Source organism: Zalophus californianus, chromosome 12 (genome assembly GCF_009762305.2).
Source record: "Zalophus californianus isolate mZalCal1 chromosome 12, mZalCal1.pri.v2, whole genome shotgun sequence".
Classification (NCBI taxonomy): domain Eukaryota; kingdom Metazoa; phylum Chordata; class Mammalia; order Carnivora; family Otariidae; genus Zalophus; species Zalophus californianus.
Window position 1 is genome coordinate 92,526,985 of NC_045606.1, and position 19,200 is coordinate 92,546,184.

Below are 19,200 nucleotides of genomic sequence, written 5' to 3' on the forward strand. Positions count from 1 at the left end.
GGGCGAGCATGGTGTGGGGACCTACTGACAAGAGCTTCCAGCAGTGGTGAGCAGAGGATGAGCTCACGATGACCTGCGTCCGGGGTCTGTTCTCTGCCTACAGTGAGTGGTATCAGTTGACGTGAGGTTCTTCAGGGGAAAAGTGGCTGTGGATGAGCTTGAGATGGAAAGCTGAGGACACCCTGAATCCCGCTTCCCTCTCCTGGACAGTGGAGGCTCCCCACACTATTCTCATGAAAGGACTGTACTGTCTGGAGAGGTAAGGCTTTTTAATTTAGTGAACAAAATTCTGTTTACAATTTCCAGTCAAGTTGTCTGACTTGTCAAATTTAACCATTACCTCCTTATTATCTCTAAACATAGATATTATGTTATGTTCACTGGCTGTTTTCAATGTTTGTGCAAATCAGCGGGATCCATTATAGATTCTCAAGGAAAAGACACTGTATGTGCTTAATTATTTTTGTAAAGCACCTAAGATAGTTATGCATAAAAATGAAAGCTATCATAAGTAATTTTTGACGATGCTGACACTTAAGAAAGTATTTTTCAGAATAATTCCACATAAACTTCCAGTTCTAAGAACGCTTCCCACTTTGGACAAAAAAGGAGGTCTCAAAGGAAAGCCAGGGTTGACAGTTACAGACCCAGAAGCACAGGAAGAGTGAAAGGCACAGATGGCCCCAGCAGCTCCACTCCCAGCAGTGGGCTTCAGGAAGGAAAAAAACCAGACCTTAAGGTCTAAAGAAAGGAACAGAAGGTCAGCACTGCTGTCCATGACGGCAGAGACGGAATTACAAACATCTCCAGGATCAGTCGGAACTTGACTTCTATATAACCAATCCATCCAAACTACTTAATCCATAGTTCTGAAAAACCAGAATGGTGAAACCTATTTTAGCAGCAATTAGAGTAAATAAACAGCTAAGCAGAAAAGTTAATGCAAGTCCCATAAGAGCTAATAATGTGACATAGTAACTGGCAGGAAAGAGTTAACACGGCAGACTTGGGGGGAGGAGGAGTTGGTTAGCCTGGTGATGGGTATTAAGGAGGGCACGTACTGCATGGAGCACTGGGTGTTATACGAAAACAATGGACCGTGGATCACCACATCAAAAACTAATGATGTGATGTATGGTGACTAACATAACATAATAAAATTTTTAAAAATTCAAAAAAAAAAAAACCAAAAAACACGGCAGGCCTGAGACTATTCTCCTCAAAAGGGCCTACTTGTGGGCGCCTGGGTGGCTCAGTTGTTAAGCATCTGCCTTCAGCTCAGGTCATGATCCCAGGGTCCTGGGATCGAGCCCCGCATCGGGCTCCCTGCTCAGCGGAAGCCTGCTTCTCCCTCTCCCACTCCCCCTGCTTGTGTTCCCTCTCTCGCTGTGTCTCTCTCTGTCAAATAAATAAATAAAATCTTTAAAAAAAAAAAAAGGGCCTACTTGTGAAGTGAGCCCCTTGGCTGGCATCTGGGAACTGGGATTTTGGGAGGGTTCCCATCCATCCTTGCTAAGAGTGGTTCACTGTACCTAAACTGTTTGTACAAACAATGTGGTTTATGCTGAACCTGCTTTCCTTCTCAGAGTCTAGAATTGTTGTGCATGCCAGGCACAGGGTGCCTACATGACCAATCCCAATAAAAACGCTGGGCACTGAGTCTCTAATAACCTTCCCTGGTAGACAAGATTCCACCAGTGTTGTCACAACTTGTTGCTAGAAGAATTACATCCATCCCGTGCACTCCACTGAAAAAACACTCTTGGAAACTTGCACCTGGCTTCCTCTAGACCTCAGCCCATTGAGGGTTTTTTTGAATATTCAGCAGGCTGTCATGTAGCAGAAATCGACTACTATGCGTGGCTCAGAAGAAAACCCAAGATCAAAATTAAACAGCAGAATAGTTTTCCCTCAATACAAGAAAGAACTTCCTCGAAGTATTAAAGCAGAAGGTGAGTGAGCATCTTTCAATAATGACAAAGAAAGATTCCATTCTGGCTGAGCGGTCAGAGCACACAACCCCTCTAATGCCACTCTGTTCTGAAGGTTTATGACAAGTCACTTGATCATTTAGACATACTCACTGTGCACACAACACTAGTCAAGACTCAGTGTGAAATCTAGTCCTCTAGAAATCGAAATCAAAACCTCAATGAGATATCACCTCACGCCAGTCAGAATGGCTAAAATTAACAAGTCAGGAAACGACAGATGTTGGTGAGGATGCAGAGAAAGGGGAACCCTCCTACACTGTTGGTGGGAATGCAAGCTGGTGCAGCCACTCTGGAAAACAGTAGGGAGGTTCCTCAAAAAGTTGAAAATAGAGCTACCATATGACCCAGCAATTGCACTACTGGGTATTTACCCCAAAGATACAAATGGAGGGATCCGAAGGGGTACGTGCACCCCAATGTTTATAGCAGCAATGTCCACAATAGCCAAACTGTGGAAAGAGCCAAGATGTTCATCGACAGATGAATGGATAAAGAAGATGTGGTAGATATATACAATGGAATATTATGCAGCCATCAAAAAGAATGAAATTTTGCCATTTGCAACGACATGGATGGAACTGGAGAGTATTATGCTGAGCGAAATAAGTCAATGAGGATTGATATGAAGACATCAATATGATATCAACTGATATGAGGAATTCTTAATCTCAGGAAACAAACTGAGGGTTGCTGGAGTGGTGGGAGGTGGGAGGGATGGGGTGGCTGGGTGATAGACATCGGGGAGGGTATGTGCTATGGTGAGCGCTGTGAAGCGTGCAAGACTGTTGAATCACAGACCTGTACCCCTGAAGCAAATAATACATTCTCTGTTTTAACATTCTTTGTTAAAAAAAAAGAAGAAGAAGAAGAAGATAGCAGGAGGGGAAGAATGAAGCAGGGGAAATCAGAGGGGGAGACGAACCATGAGAGACGATGGACTCTGAAAAACAAACTGAGGGTTCTAGAGGGGAGGGGGGTGGGGGGATGGGTTAGCCTGGTGATGGGTATTAAAGAGGGCACGTTCTGCATGGAGCACTGGGTGTTATAGCAAACAATGAATCATGGAACACTACATCAAAAACTAATGAGGTAATGTATGATGATTAACATAACATAATAATAAAAAAAAAAATCTAGCCCTCTATTCTTAACATCTTTTCTTTTAAAAGTTCCTAATAACTTAGGGCGCCTGGGTGGCTCAGTTGGTTAAGCAACTGCTTTCGGCTCAGGTCATGATCCTGGAGTCTCAGAATCGAGTCCCGCATCAGGCTCCCTGCTCAGCAGGGAGTCTGCTTCTCCCTCTGGCCCTTCCCCCTCTCATGTGCTTTCTCTCTCATTCTCTCTCTCTCAAATAAATAAATAAATAAAATTTAAAAAAATTTTTTAAAAAGTTCCTAATAACTTAAATTCAAGAAAAATTGTACAAGAGGGTTGCCTGGCTGGCTCAATTGGAAGAGCAGGCAACTCTCGATCTCGGAGTCATTAGTCCGAGCCCCATGTTGGGTGTAGAGATTACTAAAAAAACAAAAAACAAAAAACTTTTTTTTTAAAGATTTTTTATTTATTTTTGCGAGGGAGAGCACGTGCGCACACCACAGAGCAAGCTTGAGCAGGAGGGAGGGGCAAAGGGAGAAGCAGACTTCCCGCTGAGCAGGGAGCCCAATGCAGGGCTCAAACCCAGGACCCCAGGATCATGAACTGAGCCACCTAGGCACCCAAAAATAAACTTTAAATAAAGGGGGATGGGGAAGAAAAATCGTACAAGAGCATCTTCAACAGAACATCAGTTCTGTGAGGACAGGCTCTTTTTTTTCCTTTTAATCCTTTCTCTAGGTTTTTTTTGTGGGGGGTAATCCTCACTGCCTAGAACAGTGTTTATGCAAGACAGACCCTCAATAAGAAATTGACTGAGTAACTTAATCACATTGAGGGGATAGTCCTATAACCTTCAGATCTCTATCAACTTTTAATTGATCCAAATAGGGGAAAAATATTTTAAGAACTCAGACATGCTGGGGCACCTGGGTGGCTCAGCTGGTTAAGCATATGACTTTGGCTCAGGTCATGATCTCAGGGGTCCTGGGATCAAGCTCCGGTTGGGCTTCCCACTCAGTGGGGAGTCTGCTTCCCCTCTCTCTCTGCCCCACCCCTCCCCTAGCTTGTCCTCTCTCTCTCTCAAATGAATAAATAAAATCTTTAAAAAAAAAAAAAAGACATGCCAAGAATATTAATATGTACGTATAATCCCACATAAGTAGAACTCAAGGAATGTGGTAAAGAATGAGGGGAGTGGACTTGTGTATTGACTAAGGATATTGTAAAGAATAGCATCTCCATTCCAAACTGGGATTCACCTGATCCATAATGAATTCAAGGAAGTGGATACATACTCCCTAACTTCTAGACTTTTTTTTTTTTAAAGATTTTATTCATTTATTTGAAAGAGAGAATGAGAGAGAGAGAGCATGAGAGAGGGAAGGGTCAGAGGGAGAACCAGACTCCCCGCTGAGCATGGAGCCCGATGCAGGACTCGATCCCAGAACTCCGGATCATGACCCGAGTCGAAGGCAGTCACTTAAGCAACTGAGCCACTCAGGTTCCCTGACTTCTAGACTCTTTTTTTTTTTTTTTAAGATTTAATTTATTTATTTATTTGACAGAGAGATAGCGAGAGCAGGAACACAAGCAGGGGGAGTGGGAGAGGAAGAAGCAAACTCTCACTGAGCAAGGAGCCCGCTGCGGGGCTCGATCCCAGGACCCTGGGATCATGACCTGAGCTGAAGGCAGACGCTTAACAACGGAGCCCCCCAGGCACCCCCTGACTTCTGGACTCTTAAGCAAGATACAAACAAATGAAACAATTAGAAAGTATGTAAATACTGAGACATTAAACTATGTAACACATGGTGTACACCTTTAAGAAGGGGAAAAAAATCAGTGGAAGGTGGGAAGAAACTTGAGAGAAAAAGTGGCAATTTTGGGGCGCCTGGCTGGCTCAGTCAGTAGAGCATAAGCCTCTTGGTCTCAGGGTCGTGAGTTCGAGCCCCATGTTGGGTGTAGAGATGACTTAAAAAAAAGAAAAAGTGGCATTTTATCTTGCCACAAAGGAAAAATCAAGATTTAGATGGGTGGGAAGAAAGCAAAAGAGCATACAAAAGAATATGAGCAAAATCTCAAAGGCAGAAATGAATACAGGTACTTGTGAAATTCAATTAAAAAACCACCTCAACAGAAATGTGTCACTTCAAAACAGTGAGAAGGAAGCTGGATGCAAGGGTAAATAAAACAAGGCCTGAGTCAGGGCAAGCTAAGAAACTGGGCAGAATAGTTTGGGTTTTATGCCATAGGAAACAGCCATTTCAGAGTCCTAGGCAGATGAACGAAACAAAGTAGAAGAATTTGAGAGGAATTTAGGGGTGGGCACGGCTCCCTTCCTAAACCCATCCCAACATTTGCTCTGCTTACCTCTACAGGCAGTCTAACTGACTTGTTGAAAGCACTTGGGGTCCACTGCTTAGAGATACTGACTTTGACATTGCTAAAAGTTTTCCTTGATGCATGGAGCAACGAATAACTGCAAAAGAGAAAAGAAATACGACTGAATTAATAGCAAAGAAAACGGCATTCAATAAAATCTTGGATATAGTCCCATTTGTTTTAATTTTAGAATTTTTCTCTTAAAAAAAAAAAAGTACTGCTTTATGAGAACTATCAATTGAACAGTCTCTGCCAAGCAAAAGAAAAAATTAATTACTCTTCTTCATTACGAGCCCCTGTGTTCACTCATAACTTACCCCTCCACCTAGAAGATAGATGCATGACTGATCCCAACCCACTCTAAATCATGGTGGCAGTTCTGTAAAGAATTTTAAGTCTTTAACAACCGTTGGCCCCTTGATGCATTAGCCATTAAGTAGCTTTCTCTGGAGTCCTGTCTTTTCCTCTCATTGGTGTCTCCTCTCACGCCTCACAAATGGATATCCCTAACGCAAGCATCCAAAATTACCTGTCAACTCTTACACAGAGAACCATTTCCTAGTTTCTGCCTTAAAACAAACAAACAAATAAATCACATTATTTGTGGTGACTTCAATAAAGATTAGTAACAAATAAAATCTGCCCAGAAGAAATAATCAAAATAGCTGAGTCTCAGGGTTATAAGTAACATGGCTCCTAAAACCAAACAGCCTGATTTATGGCATCTATGGACCACCCAAGAGAGCCACTGAGGGCCACAGAATCATAAACATGGATGATCCTTCTGTCATGCTAACACTCAGGATCTCACAGGAGTTTCTAGAGCTCCTCACAATTGTCTCGTACCATCTTTACTGCTCAAGGATGCACAGGGCATTCCCTGAATATTTGCACTCTTTGTTCTGAAGCTCCTGGTTTTAAGTGTATATTAAACCAGGGTTTCTCAACCATGGCACTAGTGACATTTTGGGCCCCCCAAATTCTCTACTGTGGGAAGCTAGCCTATGCGTTGTAGGATCTACAGCAGCAACCCTGGTCTCTACCCACTGCAAGTGGCACCCTTTTGGTGACAACCAAAAATGCCTCCAGACATTGCCAAACATGGGCAAAATGGTCCTTGAAAACTACTCAGAGGTACCAAAAAGCACAGCAGAAAGAATAACCAGCCTATTTCGTAAGCCCATGCCAATCACTGCACTAAACACTTGCTGTGCCAGTAACCAGCTCCCTCAAGCAAACAAAACCAAAAAACCCAAGGGCACAGTTTGAGCAACGAACATACCTGAAGAAGGTGAGCAGGAACACAACAACATGATGATGGCTGAACCGGGAGAACAGAGTTCCTCTTCGAAAAATATTTGGCCAGGCCATAGTCTTCCTGACCTTCCTTCTCACTTCTGACCTTAAAGTTTGGATAGTGAATTATTTACATCATTTCTTCTTTCTGGAAAGGGAAAATGCATTATCAACATTACTTAAAATAGGCAGTCTATCCAAAAACTGTATTGTTTAGACTTATAATAGTATATTATCAGGGGGCGCCTGGGTGGCTCAGTCATTAAGCGTCTGCCTTCGGCTCAGGTCACGATCCCAGGGTCCTGGGATCGAGCCCCGCATCGGGCTCCCTGCCCAGCGGGAAGCCTGCTTCTCCCTCTCCCATTCCCCCTGCTTGTGCTCTCTCTCTCTCGCTGTGTCTCTCTGTCAAATAAATAAATAAAATCTTAAAAAAAAAATTTTAGGGCGCCTGGGTGGCTCAGTTGGTTAAGCGACTGCCTTCGGCTCAGGTCATGATCCTGGAGTCCCGGGATCGAGTCCCACATCGGGCTTCCTGCTCAGCAGGGAGTCTGCTTCTCCCTCTGACCCTCTTCCCTCTCGTGCTTTCTATCTCTCGTTCTCTCTCTCTCTCAAATAAATAAATAAAATCTTTAAAAAAAAAAAAAAAAAAATTTTAATAGTATATTATCAGACCTTGAAAAAAATCATATGGGCTAGCTGACACCAGAAAACTGACACCAGATAATTGTGTTTATAACAAGTCCCTAAAAAGAAAAAAAAATTTTTTAAGATTTTTTTTTAAATTTATTCATTGAGACACACACAGAGAGAGGGAGAGGGAGAGAGAGAGAGACAGCACGAGCAGGGGGAGAGGCAGAGGGAGAGGGAGAAGCAGGCTCCCCGCTGAGTCAGGAGCCAGATGTGGGGCTCGATCCCAGGACGCTGGGATCGTGACCTGAGCCGAAGGCAGACGCTTCACCATCTGAGCCACCCAGGCGCCCCAAAGGAAAAATTCTTGACAAAAGATTACATCCTAATAGAAAGAACTCTCATTGAACCGTGAAAGACTGTGGACTCTGAGAAACAAACTGAGGGTTCTAGAGGGGAGGGGGTGGGGGGATGGGTTAGCCTGGTGATGGGTATTAAAGAGGGCACGTTCTGCGTGGAGCACTGGGTGTTATGCACAATGAATCATGGAACACTACATCAAAAAAAATAAATTAAAAAAAAAAGAACTCTTATACAAACTGATAAGAAAATCACTAATTCAGGGGTGCCTGGCTGGTTCAGACAGAACATATGACTCTTGATCTCGGGGTTGTGAGTTTGAGCCCCATGCTGGGTGTAGAGAATACTTAAAAAGAAAATCTTTTTCTTTTTAAGATTTTATTTATTTATTTGAGAGAGAGTGAGTGAGAGAGAGAGCATAAGCGGGGGTGGGGGGCAGAGGGAAAGGGAGAAGCAGACTCCCTGTTGAGCAAGGAGCCCGATGTGGGGTTCGATCCCAGCACCCTGGGATCATGACCTGAGCTGAAGGCAGATGCTTAACTGACTGAGCCACCCAGGTGCCCCTTAAAAATAAAATCTTAAAAAAAAAAAGAAAGAAAGAAAAGAGGCGCCTGGGTGGCTCAGTCGTTGGGCGTCTGCCTTCAGCTCGGGTCATGATCCCGGGGTCCTGGGATCGAGCCCCGCATCGGGCTCCCTGCTCAGCAGCGGGAAACCTGCTTCTCCCTCCCCCACTCCCCCGCTTGTGTTCCCTCTCTCACTATGTCTCTCTCTGTCAAATAAATAAATAAAATCTTTAAAAAAAGAAAAGAAAACACTAATTCTGACAGAAAAATGAGGAAAGGAAATGAATAGGAAATTCAGAAAAAATGAAATGGCTATTAAGCTTATCAAAAGCTCCAATCTTACAGTAACACAAGAAATGCTAAGAAAGGCAAGAAAACGTTTGCACAGTTAAAAAAGATGTGCCCAATGTAGTTCAAGGTCTAATGACTCCTGAACTCTCATATTCTGCCGAGGGAGGTGAAACACAGTATTAGAGGAAGATAATCGACCATGTTCATCAAGAGCCTTTGACACAAAAATTCAATTTCCAGGGATCTACTCCTAAAGAAATACAAGATGCATTCAGGTCTATAAACAAAGGTAGTTTTCATAACGTGTCAAAGGAGCTTTTTTATATTAAAAAAATGAACTTTGTGTCAGTCATAAGGAAATGGGGAAAGAGGCAGGGCCACTCCCCTCCGTCTGTCTCCACTACTTCCCTTCACTGCTCCTTGGTCCTCTCTGAAAGCTGCAGCATGCTCTGACAAAGTAAGCATCTAAACATAATGCCTCCAGTTATTCGTCTGCAGAAACAACCTACACGTGCAATTAAAAGGGTAATGATTAAATGAATTATGGTAGAGCCATACGGCTGAATATTTTATAATCATTTGACATGATGAATTAAAGCTTTTTAATGACATGAGAAAATGTCATGTAAAAACAGTAAAAAATGGGGCACCTGGCTGACTCAGTCAGGAGAGCATGGGACTCTTGATCTCGGGGTCATGAGTTCAACACCCACATTGGGCATAGATTACTTACCAAAAAAAAAAAAAAAAAAAAAGATATGACTTATAATCAACTCAACTCTATGTTTACATAACATTTACAAATAAATAGGGAATGTACTAGTTCTCTCTGGCAGAAGCATTGTGGGTAACTTTAATTTTCTATATCCTTTCCTAAAAATTTTACAATAAAGGTATATATTACTTCTACAATCAGAATGGAAAACATCCACAGCATTGGAAAAGTCCTATAATCTACCTGCATATTAGGAAAAAAATAAATTAACAAAACGATCTGTATGCTACATACTACAGTAGTCCAGGTAGGAGACAAACTTGAGAACTTCCAATACTGAAATTGGCAAGTCACAGGGCTTTGCTTTCAAGGCTGTGCTCCTTGTAACTGCTGTTACATTCATGTTTCCACTAGCCACGGCTTGGTGGATGTAGCCAACGGATGTAGCCGAAAGACCCAGCCAGGAGGCCATTCCTGAAACTTTTGTATAAAAGGTACAAAGTTGAGGTGATTAAAATTATATAAACATTACAGCTGTTTCACTTACTGGCTGTAAGCCCTTGGACAAGCCAATCGTTTTTTTTTTTTTTAATATTTTATTTATTTGAGAGAGAGAGAGAGAGAGAGAGAGCGAACACAAGCAGGGGGAGCAGCAGAGGGAGAGGGAGAAACAGGCTCCCCGCTGAGCAGGGGACCCAATGCAGGGCCCAATCCCAGGACCCTGAGATCATGACCTGAGCTGAAGGCAGACGCTCAACGATCTGAGCCACCCAGGTGCCCCTGGACAAGCCAATCTTTATGAATCACAGATGGTCATCTATAAAATGGCCTATCTCTTCTGAGAGTTAGGAGACTAAAATAAACAATGTATGTAAGGTATTAAGATAATTATTTTAGCCACTGACCTGCCCAGGATTAATCAATCCCACATCGGTAGAATGTAGCTAATTTCATTTCATCTTTCTGCCTGAAAAATGTTCACAAAATAATGAGACAAGTAGGATTTTGAAAAATTCCACTTACAAGATGTAACAAATAAACTTTGTTTGTAATTCCAGAAAGTTACAAACCAAAAAGCTATTAGTGTCACTGCTAAATTTACCTTCATCCCCTAAATTAAACATGAGACCCCAGTGGAACAACTCAAGAGTTTTATGTAAATTGTAACTATATGAATTGAACACATTCACACCTCGAAACAGAGTACTGAGTACTTCAGGAAAGGATATGATTTATGAAGTTCAATAATTTATCAGGTAAAATAATAATTCCAAAAATGTACGCTCTACCAGATTGGGATTACATTGCTTTGGCAATAATGGTTGTGTATTTCAAGGTTGTGCAGTTACATTAATAACTTTACATGACTACCAAGCTGTTTGAGACCATCTGGATTTCATTTCTAAATAAACCACTTTTTCCTTAGCTACAGTGACAGGAGAGAAAGGGCTTAATAAGTACACCGGAAAAATGGTTTTAAGTATTCACCTGCTGTTGGCAGAATGCCATTTAAAATGAATACTATTATAGCATCTGGTCTTAAGTAATTACAGTAATTAATAATAATAATACCTTGCACTTATATTCCCTACATCACAGAAGTAATTTCTAATCATCTGTGAGCTCTGCGACCCTGGGGAAGTGCCGAGAGTTTCTGCCAAGCCTGAATCCACCAAGCACATCCTATTTTCTGAAGACCATTTTCTTTCTTGCTCTAAATACTGACCGAACAAATGTCTAACATTTTTCAAGTGTATGTAAATGCTGTTAAAATTAATAAAACCAGGGCGCCTGGGTGGCTCAGATGGTTAAGCGTCTGCCTTCGGCTCAGGTCATGATCCCGGGGTCCTGGGATCGAGTCCCGCATCGGGCTCCCTGCTCCTTGGGAGCCTGCTTCTCCCTCTGCTTCTCTCTCTCTCTCTCTCTCTCTCTCTCTCTCTCTCTCCTCCTCTGTCTCTCATGAATAAATAAATAAAATCTTTAAAAAAAAAAAAATTAATAAAACCAAAACTCATTTAAGTATTTCTAAATTCATAAGAGCTTACCATCTAGTATTTTCTCAATTAATGGATACTGAATATACAACTATCATATGAGAAAAAGAATTCACTTTTAAAAACAAAACTTATTAAAAATAAGATCCTTGGGGCGCCTGGGTGGTCAGTCGTTAAGCGTCTGCCTTCGGCTCAGGTCATGATCCCAGGGTCGTGGGATCGAGCCCCGCATCGGGCTCCCTGCCCAGCGGGGAGCCTGCTTCTCCCTCTCCCACTCCCCCTGCTTGTGTTCCCTCTCTCGCTGTGTCTCTCTCTGTCGAATAAATAAATAAAATATTTTTTAAAAAACATAAATAATAAAAAAATAAATAAAAATAAGATTCTCACCATCAAAAAGGATCCAGAACCATTGAGCCATGTGCTACTTTTCAAAACAAGCTGATAATCATTAACTCATCTGATTCATAATGAAGCTTTTTTGAGTCCTAGAAGATCACCCATACAAGGTATTTTCCAGGATGGAGCTCTCCACATTGCGTGATCAATGTTACATAAAAGATGGCTTCACACGTAACATGTCCAGATAGAAGGCAATCTCCCCTTTATAAAACAATGCCTTGGAATATAAAGCATACCAAAACTGCCACTTTCTATAGATATTCAGAGACCATTCCAACCCCACATCAGTAAGATTTCAGGCTATTGTGTATTAGGAACGCCGTGGGAGACACCGACTAGAAAGCGGACGGGGTGGAAGGCTGGCAGGAAAGGAGAGGGCACGCGTAAAGCATCTCGCCCCCATGCCCATGTCACCTGACCCAACCTTTGCCCCACAACCTTCTTATCTTGCTCTCTGGAAATCTAGATATGCAGCGAATGAACTTCTCCACAGGGTCACCCTCCTCTGAGAGTTCTTTGCCTCAGACTCCTGCCTTCCCCCAGATGACCTGCCCCCTCTGAGATCACTCTTCCTCCTCACAAGACCCCAGCTTCTCTGAACTCAGCCTGGCGTCGGTGGGGGGACCTCTACTGTCTACTGCCCCGCTGCCTTGTCACCTCCTGACCTCCCAGCGCTCCGCTCTCGCTGCAGACAGCCCCTTGCCTCATTTTCCTTCCGCCACCGCTTCCGTCCCAGCGCAACAGCCGGGTGGCTCAACTCTCCCTCCCCTGTCCTCCTCACCACCCATCTTTTCCTCGGCCCCACACCGAAAACCCACTCCATGGGCAAAACCCAGTCCAGTACCTACAAGACCTCCCCAGCCTAGGCTGCAAACACCCTACATTCTTTGCCTCTCCCACTTCCCACTCAATGGTCATCTTGCCTCAGCAAGGCTCCCAATTTGGTCACCTCTCCACCTTCCCATTAAGCATTACCTATTTCCTTCTTTACTAACTTAGAATCTAACCAACTCCCTTGGGGGCCCCCCCTTTTTTTTTTGCTTGCCTCTGTCCTTCCCTGCACCCAAGGAGTTGAGTTTTGCCAGAGAAAATCACACAAGCAGGCAGATTTCACTTTTTAGATTCAAACCACAAACCTCAAAGAACATGCAACACTGCCCAGCATGTCTACACTTTCCTCATTATTTTGCTTCCTCAACCTCTAAGACAACAATTTCACACTTCACTCTTTAAAGTTCCAGCATCCTTCTCTCTCCTTCACCTAGTACGACAGCTTTCTGCCAACGACTCCCCAGAACCAGGGCTCTAACGTGGACCCTCCAGAGCTCCCAACAGTACAGCCAACCGTCCACTTGATATGCCTCCATGGATCTGACACAAGATTCTTCATTTCCTCCCTCCAAACCTATTCCTCCCCCAATATTTCCCACCTCATAAATGATACCACCATGCTCCAAGTTGCCCAAGGTAACCAGGACTTATCCTTCACTTTTCCTGTTCTCTCTCAGCTTCCACACCCATCCCACTTCTAATTACCTCCCAAAATACATCCCAAATCTACCCACCGCCCTCCATCCCCACTGCCACCACCAAGATTAACCACCCGTATCTCCACCAAGTCTACCCCAACAGCCTTCTGCAGGCTTTCACTATTTCTACATCTACCCTGCCCCCAACTCATTCTCCACACATCAGCCAGAAATAGATTTTTTTTTAATATTTTATTTATTTGAGAGTGAGAGAGAGCAAGAGCAGAGGGGAGCAGAGGGAGAGGGAGAAGCACGCTCCCCGCTGAGCAGGGAGCCTGACGTGAGGCTCGATCGCAGGACTCTGGGATCATGACCTGCGCTGAAGGCAGATGCTTGACTGAGCCACCCAGGCGCCCCAAGAAATAGATCTTAAAACATAAATCAGGTCTCGTTCCTCTGCTCAAAACACACTGATGGCTTCCCAAGACTCAGATAAAAATATGAAACTCTTTGCCATGGCCTTCAAAGCCTGAATACCCCAGTCCTCCATAGTAAAATAGGAAGGTTAAGGTGGGGGAGAGCCGTGGAGTTGACAGCTGTGGTTGGCAAAAGGAGGCTAGCAATGAAGAAGGGGACTGCCTGAAGCAATGCTTTTTGAGAGATTGGGTTTTTTTTATTGTTTTATTGATTTTCAATAGGTTATACATGCATGAGGCAGAAAAATCAAAAGACATCTAAGGGTACATACAGTGATGTCTCCCTCTGTGATCTCATCACCCTGTGTTCCTACATCCTCACAGAATCTATGCCTGTGCACGCACACACTCCAGGTAGAGCCCCTCATACACACCCACAAAAGAGCCTATCACACGCACTATTCTGCACCTTTTTCTTTTTTTTTCTTTCAAAGATTTTATTTATTTATTTGACAGAGAGAGAAAACACAAGGAGGGGGAGCGGGAGAGGGAGAAGCAGACTCTCTGCTGAGCAGGGAGCCCGAAAGAGCCCAATCGAATTACTCTGGTTTAACTGTTTACATGTGGATTGTTCATCTGTAAGCTCCCAAAAGCAGTGGCCTCATCTGTCTTAAGTCCATGGCTATTTTCTCCAGCACCTAGCAGAGCATTTAGCACCGTCGATAAAGATTTTGTGGGGCACCTGGGTGGCTCAGATGGTTATGCGTCTGCCTTGGGCTCAGGTCATGATCCCAGGGTCCTGGGATCGAGTCCCGCGTCGGGCTCCCTGCTCCTTGGGAGCCCGCTTCTCCCTCTGCCTCTCATGAATAAATAAAGAAAAATCTTTAATAAATAAATAAATAAATAGATTTTGTGAATGAATTAATTCTTTGACCATAACCAACACCGTATACTTTCAAAGTGCCAGGCACTGTGCTAGGTACTTGCCCTGAACTACTGCATTTAGTTCTCACATCTTAGAGATGAGAAAACCGATTTTACAAAGTAGTATCTCCTAACAGATGAAGCAAGCATTCAAACCCAGACCTGACCCTAGTCTCTATGCTATACTGTATAAGAAAAAAAGGTTAAAAATATCCCAAGTCGAGTAAAACGTAGTAATTAGAAATATCTCACCGGAGGCTTAGAGGTATAAATTCAGAATGGAAAACAAAATAAAACAAAACAAAAACCCACACCCACTAGTAACAGTGTAACTACAATTACTCAGGGAGTAGGGCATTAAATGGGCAATGACTTCAAGGGTCAGACTTCAGTTTTTACATTTGCAAAGGAAAAAGATCATGTGTACTGAAATATAAAAAGGCAGCCGGAAGAGTATTAAACGCATAGTTGAGTTGAGCTATTTTGACAGTATTGTCTATGTTGTAATTTAGCACCTCAATGCTTGACACTTATGCAAATATCCTTTTCATACTACCTTATCTCATCTGATGCCATTTACTTGTACTACCTGAACCCTTCTACTCAAAACCGAAGTCTTCTGTAATTTTTCTCTCTTCTTAAATTGATGCATTACCAGAGATGTAAAGTACTTAGCACTTATCTGTAAAATTTTCCTGTCTTATTCCAGGGTTCCTAAAACCACATTCTTCCTACCTATTTTAAACATATTCCAAAGACAAGGAGGTTTCAAGATACAAATCTTTCCTTCTTGGGGCACTTGGCTGGTTCAGGAGGTGGAGCATGCAACCCTTGATCTTGGGGTCTGGGTTTAAGCCCCACACTGGGGGACAGATTGTACTTTAAAAGAAAAAAAATCTGGGTGGCTCAGTTGGTTAAGCATCTGCCTTCAGCTCAGGTCATGATCCCAGGGTCCTGGGATGGAGCCCTGCATCTGGCCCCCTGCACAGCAGGGTGTCTGCTTCTCCCCATCCCTCTGCACCTCCCCCTGCTCATGCTCTTGTGCGCTCTCTCTCAAATAAATCAATAAAATCTTAAAAAAAAAAAAGGTTAACGGAAGAATGATGCTAGGTGACGCCATGTGTGGCCCACAGAGGCATTAAAGTTAAGAGTTGTAACCACAGACCTCCACTTAAAGTCTCTGAGCCTCAATTCCCTCATTTAAGAATTAATTTCGAGATAATTTTAGAGAGTTCCTAGTATAGAGCCTGGCACACAGTATACATCCAACAAATGGCAAAGAATTCAGCACCAAGACACTGAAGAAAGGTGGCAATTAAGATTCAGATTTCGTTCACCCCAGGAACATACTCTTCTCCCTATAAACATTCAGTAATAAGTTACTATGAGATCACCTACAATCTTACATTTCAAGAAACACCAAAAACCCTGCGGACACATTCCCATTATCCCCTGCCAAAAGTGAGACTAAACAGACCACATTCTGCAAATAAGAATACCGAGGGAATGACGAATAAGTAATTTGACCAAATTCCTTGACTGAGGCCACAGTAGCTGCCAGAACACAAAACTCAGTTATTCCATTAAGATCCCTCTAACCCCTCCGGCCTCAGTGCATCACCTTCTTTTCCAAAAGCCTTCCTTCCCACCCCACCTGAAAAGCGCCCCTTCACCGGGTCTGAACGACAGCCCTGCTCCTGGCCAAGAGCCCTCGTGGCGCGGCCCGGCCCGGCCCCGACTCTTCCCCAGGGCCCTCCGCGACCCTCCCGCTCTCCTGCCGCTGCGGTCCTCGCCGACCCCGCGCGGCCCCGCACACTGGGCACCGAGGAGCCGGACCCGGGGCGGAGGGGAGCGCCTGCCGGTCCTTCCAGCCCACCGCGCCACACCCACCGGCCGCCACCCGCCGCATCTCCGCGTCGTCGCCCTCCCGTCCCATGGAAGCCCCCCGGACCGCCCTCGCGCCCCACACCTCACCCCAAGCAGGGCTCCGGCCCTTTCGCGGTCGGACCCCACGCGCCGCGGCTAGCGCACCCGAGACCCGCCGTCGCGGCCCTGCCGCGGCCCGCCGCCCCGCTCGCTCCGCTGCGCTGCCCGCAGCCCCTAGCCCGATGCCGCCACCTCACCCGCGGCTCGGCGGCCAGGGTTTCCGGACGCTCACGTGACCCGCCCGTGCCCGAGGCATGCTGGGAGTTGTAGTCCAACCGCGGCTGCACCGGCAGGCCGCCAGGATGGCAGGGGGAGGCGGAGGGAGAGGGAGGATGGAGGCCTCGGTGAACCTGGCTGCTGGGCTGGGGGAGGGGACGATGGCCAGGAATGTAAGCTGGAAAAAGGCAGTGCGAGAGACGTAAAATATAATCTGGGGAGAGATGCTATCTAAGTCCTCTTTTTTCAGAAAAGCTTTATTCTGCTCTTTCTTTTTATCAAAAGCAACACGCTGCTAAGTTTGCTACTGAGCAGCCAGCCATAAGGGCATAAGATTTAGATTTTTGTTTAAATTAATTCAATGCACCTGCAGGCGGCCAGTAATCTGCCGCTATCATTCACCGTTCCGCACTCCACCCCCCCACCCAGTCAAATAGATGAACGTTGAGATCCTGACAGCCTCTCGAAAAATTTAAAGGCCTTAGGACACAGGACTTGCAAGTAGAATCTGCTGCCCTCCTGGGCTCTCTTTCAACTGTTGGGGAAATACAACTTTAAAAAGAAATCTCCCAGCCCAGAAAACCTCTCCACAAAGAGAGCAGAGAAAGAAAACATTTACTGGGCGCCTGGGTGGCTCGGTCGTTGGGCGTCTGCTTCGGCTCAGGTCATGATCCCGGGGTCCTGGGATCGAGTCCCGCATCGGGTTCCCGGCTCTGCGGGAAGCCTGCTTCTCCCTCTCCCACTCCCCTTGTGTTCCCTCTCTCGCGGTATCTCTGTCAAATAAATAAAATCTTAAAAAAGAAAAAGAAAACAGATTTACTATTGGATAAACATTAAACCAGAAGGTGATGCTCATTGTGAACAATGAACTAACAGCTTGCAAAAAGACAGAAAGGAATCTCCCGCATATACAGCCAAGCAGACACAACCCCTTACATGCATGTTCTCAGGATAAACAATCACCAGTCCTCGAACGAGAAGACTTGACAGGACATTTTGTCACATATAGTTGGCCCTTACTTTATCATGGTAATTGGGGAGACTGCCTATGTTGGCTTATTCAAAGGAGAAACAAACTTCTCATATCTTTAGGACAAGAGATAGTGTTGCAAGTTGGAGCAAGGCGCCCACAGATGTTAGGCTTGGGAACTAGGGGCCTGGAGCACACCCCGGATGTTTATTTCAAAAGCTGGCTCCCGGGTCCTGGAAAGGTTCCTGATAGGAGACTGGCAAGAGGTTATTTAGCCATTACGAAGCTATTCATCTATTTGAAAGGGACAAAGAAAGAAATTTTGAAAGAAAAAGAAAGAAAAGGGCAGGGTGGAGGTGGGAGTTCTTCCTTAGTTTCTCCCTTCCCTTATTTCTCTCTCTCTCTCTTTTTTTTAAGACTTATTTATTTATTTGACGGAGAGAGACACAGCAAGAGAGGGAACACAAGCAGGGGGAGTGGGAGAGGGAGAAGCAGGCTTCCCGCGGAGCAGGGAGCCCGATGCAGGGTTCCATCCCAGGACCCTGGGATCATGACCTGAGCGGCCGAAGGCAGACCCTTAACCACAGAGCCACCCAGGCGCCCCTCCCTTCCCTTCCCTTATTTCTAAGGGAGAATTAAGCCTCTTATTTTCAATTTGTATTTGCCATGTGATGTCAGGGTGAGCAACACCAAATCAGCCAAATGGTTCACTTTTCTTTTAAAAAATATAATGTGGAGGGGTTCCTGGCTGGCTCGGTTGGTGAAGTGTGCAACTCTTGATCTTGGGGTGGTGAGTTCGAGCCCCATATTGGGTGTAGAGATTACTTAATAAAATCCCTACACATGCATATATGGAATATTATTCAGCCTTTAAAAGGAATGATATTCTGACACACACTACAACATAGATGAACCTGGAGAGCATTATGCTCAATGAAATAAGCCAGTCACAATAGGACAAATATTGTATGATTCCATTTACATGAAGTACCTAGAGTAATCAAAACCATAGGGAGTGAAAGTAGGATCATGGTTAGTAGAAATGGGAGTTATTGTTTAACGGGTAGAGTTTCAGTTGGGGATGATGCAAAAGTTCTGGAGATGGATAGTAGTGATGGTTGCACAACAATGTGAATGTATTTAATGCCATTGAACAGAATCCTTAAAAATGGCTAAAATGGGGGCACCTGGGTGGCTCAGTTGGTTAAGCATCCAACTCTTGATTTCAGTTCAGGTCATGATCTCAGGGTCGTGAGATCGAGCCTTTTGTTGGGTTCCACACTCAGCACAGAGTCTGCTTAAGATTCTCTCCCTCTCCCTCTGCCCCTCCCCACCCCAGCTCACACTCTCTCTCTCTCTCAAAAAAAAAAAAAAAAAAGCTAAAATGGTAAAGTGTACATATTGTGAAACATATGTGTGTGCATGTACATATGTCTATGTATGCATGTGTGGAGAGGAATAAAATAAGTATAGGGCGCCTGGGTGGCTCAGTCAGTTAAGTGTCTGCCTTCAGCTCAGGTCATGATCCCAGGGTCTCCTTGCTCAGTGGGGAGTCTGCTCCTC

At 44.5% G+C, this 19,200-nt stretch overlaps 1 protein-coding gene across 7 annotated transcripts in view; it reads right to left on the reverse strand.

The window, feature by feature from the left end:
• SLC37A3 (solute carrier family 37 member 3) overlaps positions 1 to 16,666 on the reverse strand; it is a 48,072-nt gene extending 31,406 nt beyond the window's left edge. For 3 of the 7 annotated variants that reach the window (XM_027573817.2, XM_027573823.2, XM_027573824.2), the window contains exons 1-5: positions 16,500 to 16,666; positions 11,705 to 11,933; positions 10,229 to 10,290; positions 6,754 to 6,915; positions 5,460 to 5,568 (exon numbers count right to left, since the gene is read on the reverse strand). In XM_027573817.2, the coding sequence (XP_027429618.1) occupies positions 5,460 to 5,568; positions 6,754 to 6,842 (198 nt within the window). In that variant the 5' untranslated portion in view covers positions 6,843 to 6,915; positions 10,229 to 10,290; positions 11,705 to 11,933; positions 16,500 to 16,666. The remainder of the gene's footprint in view (positions 1 to 5,459; positions 5,569 to 6,753; positions 6,916 to 10,228; positions 10,291 to 11,704; positions 11,934 to 16,499) is intronic. The other 4 variants (XM_027573820.2, XM_027573821.2, XM_027573819.2 and 1 more) reach the window with 4 other exon arrangements.
• Positions 16,667 to 19,200: the final 2,534 nt, after the last annotated feature.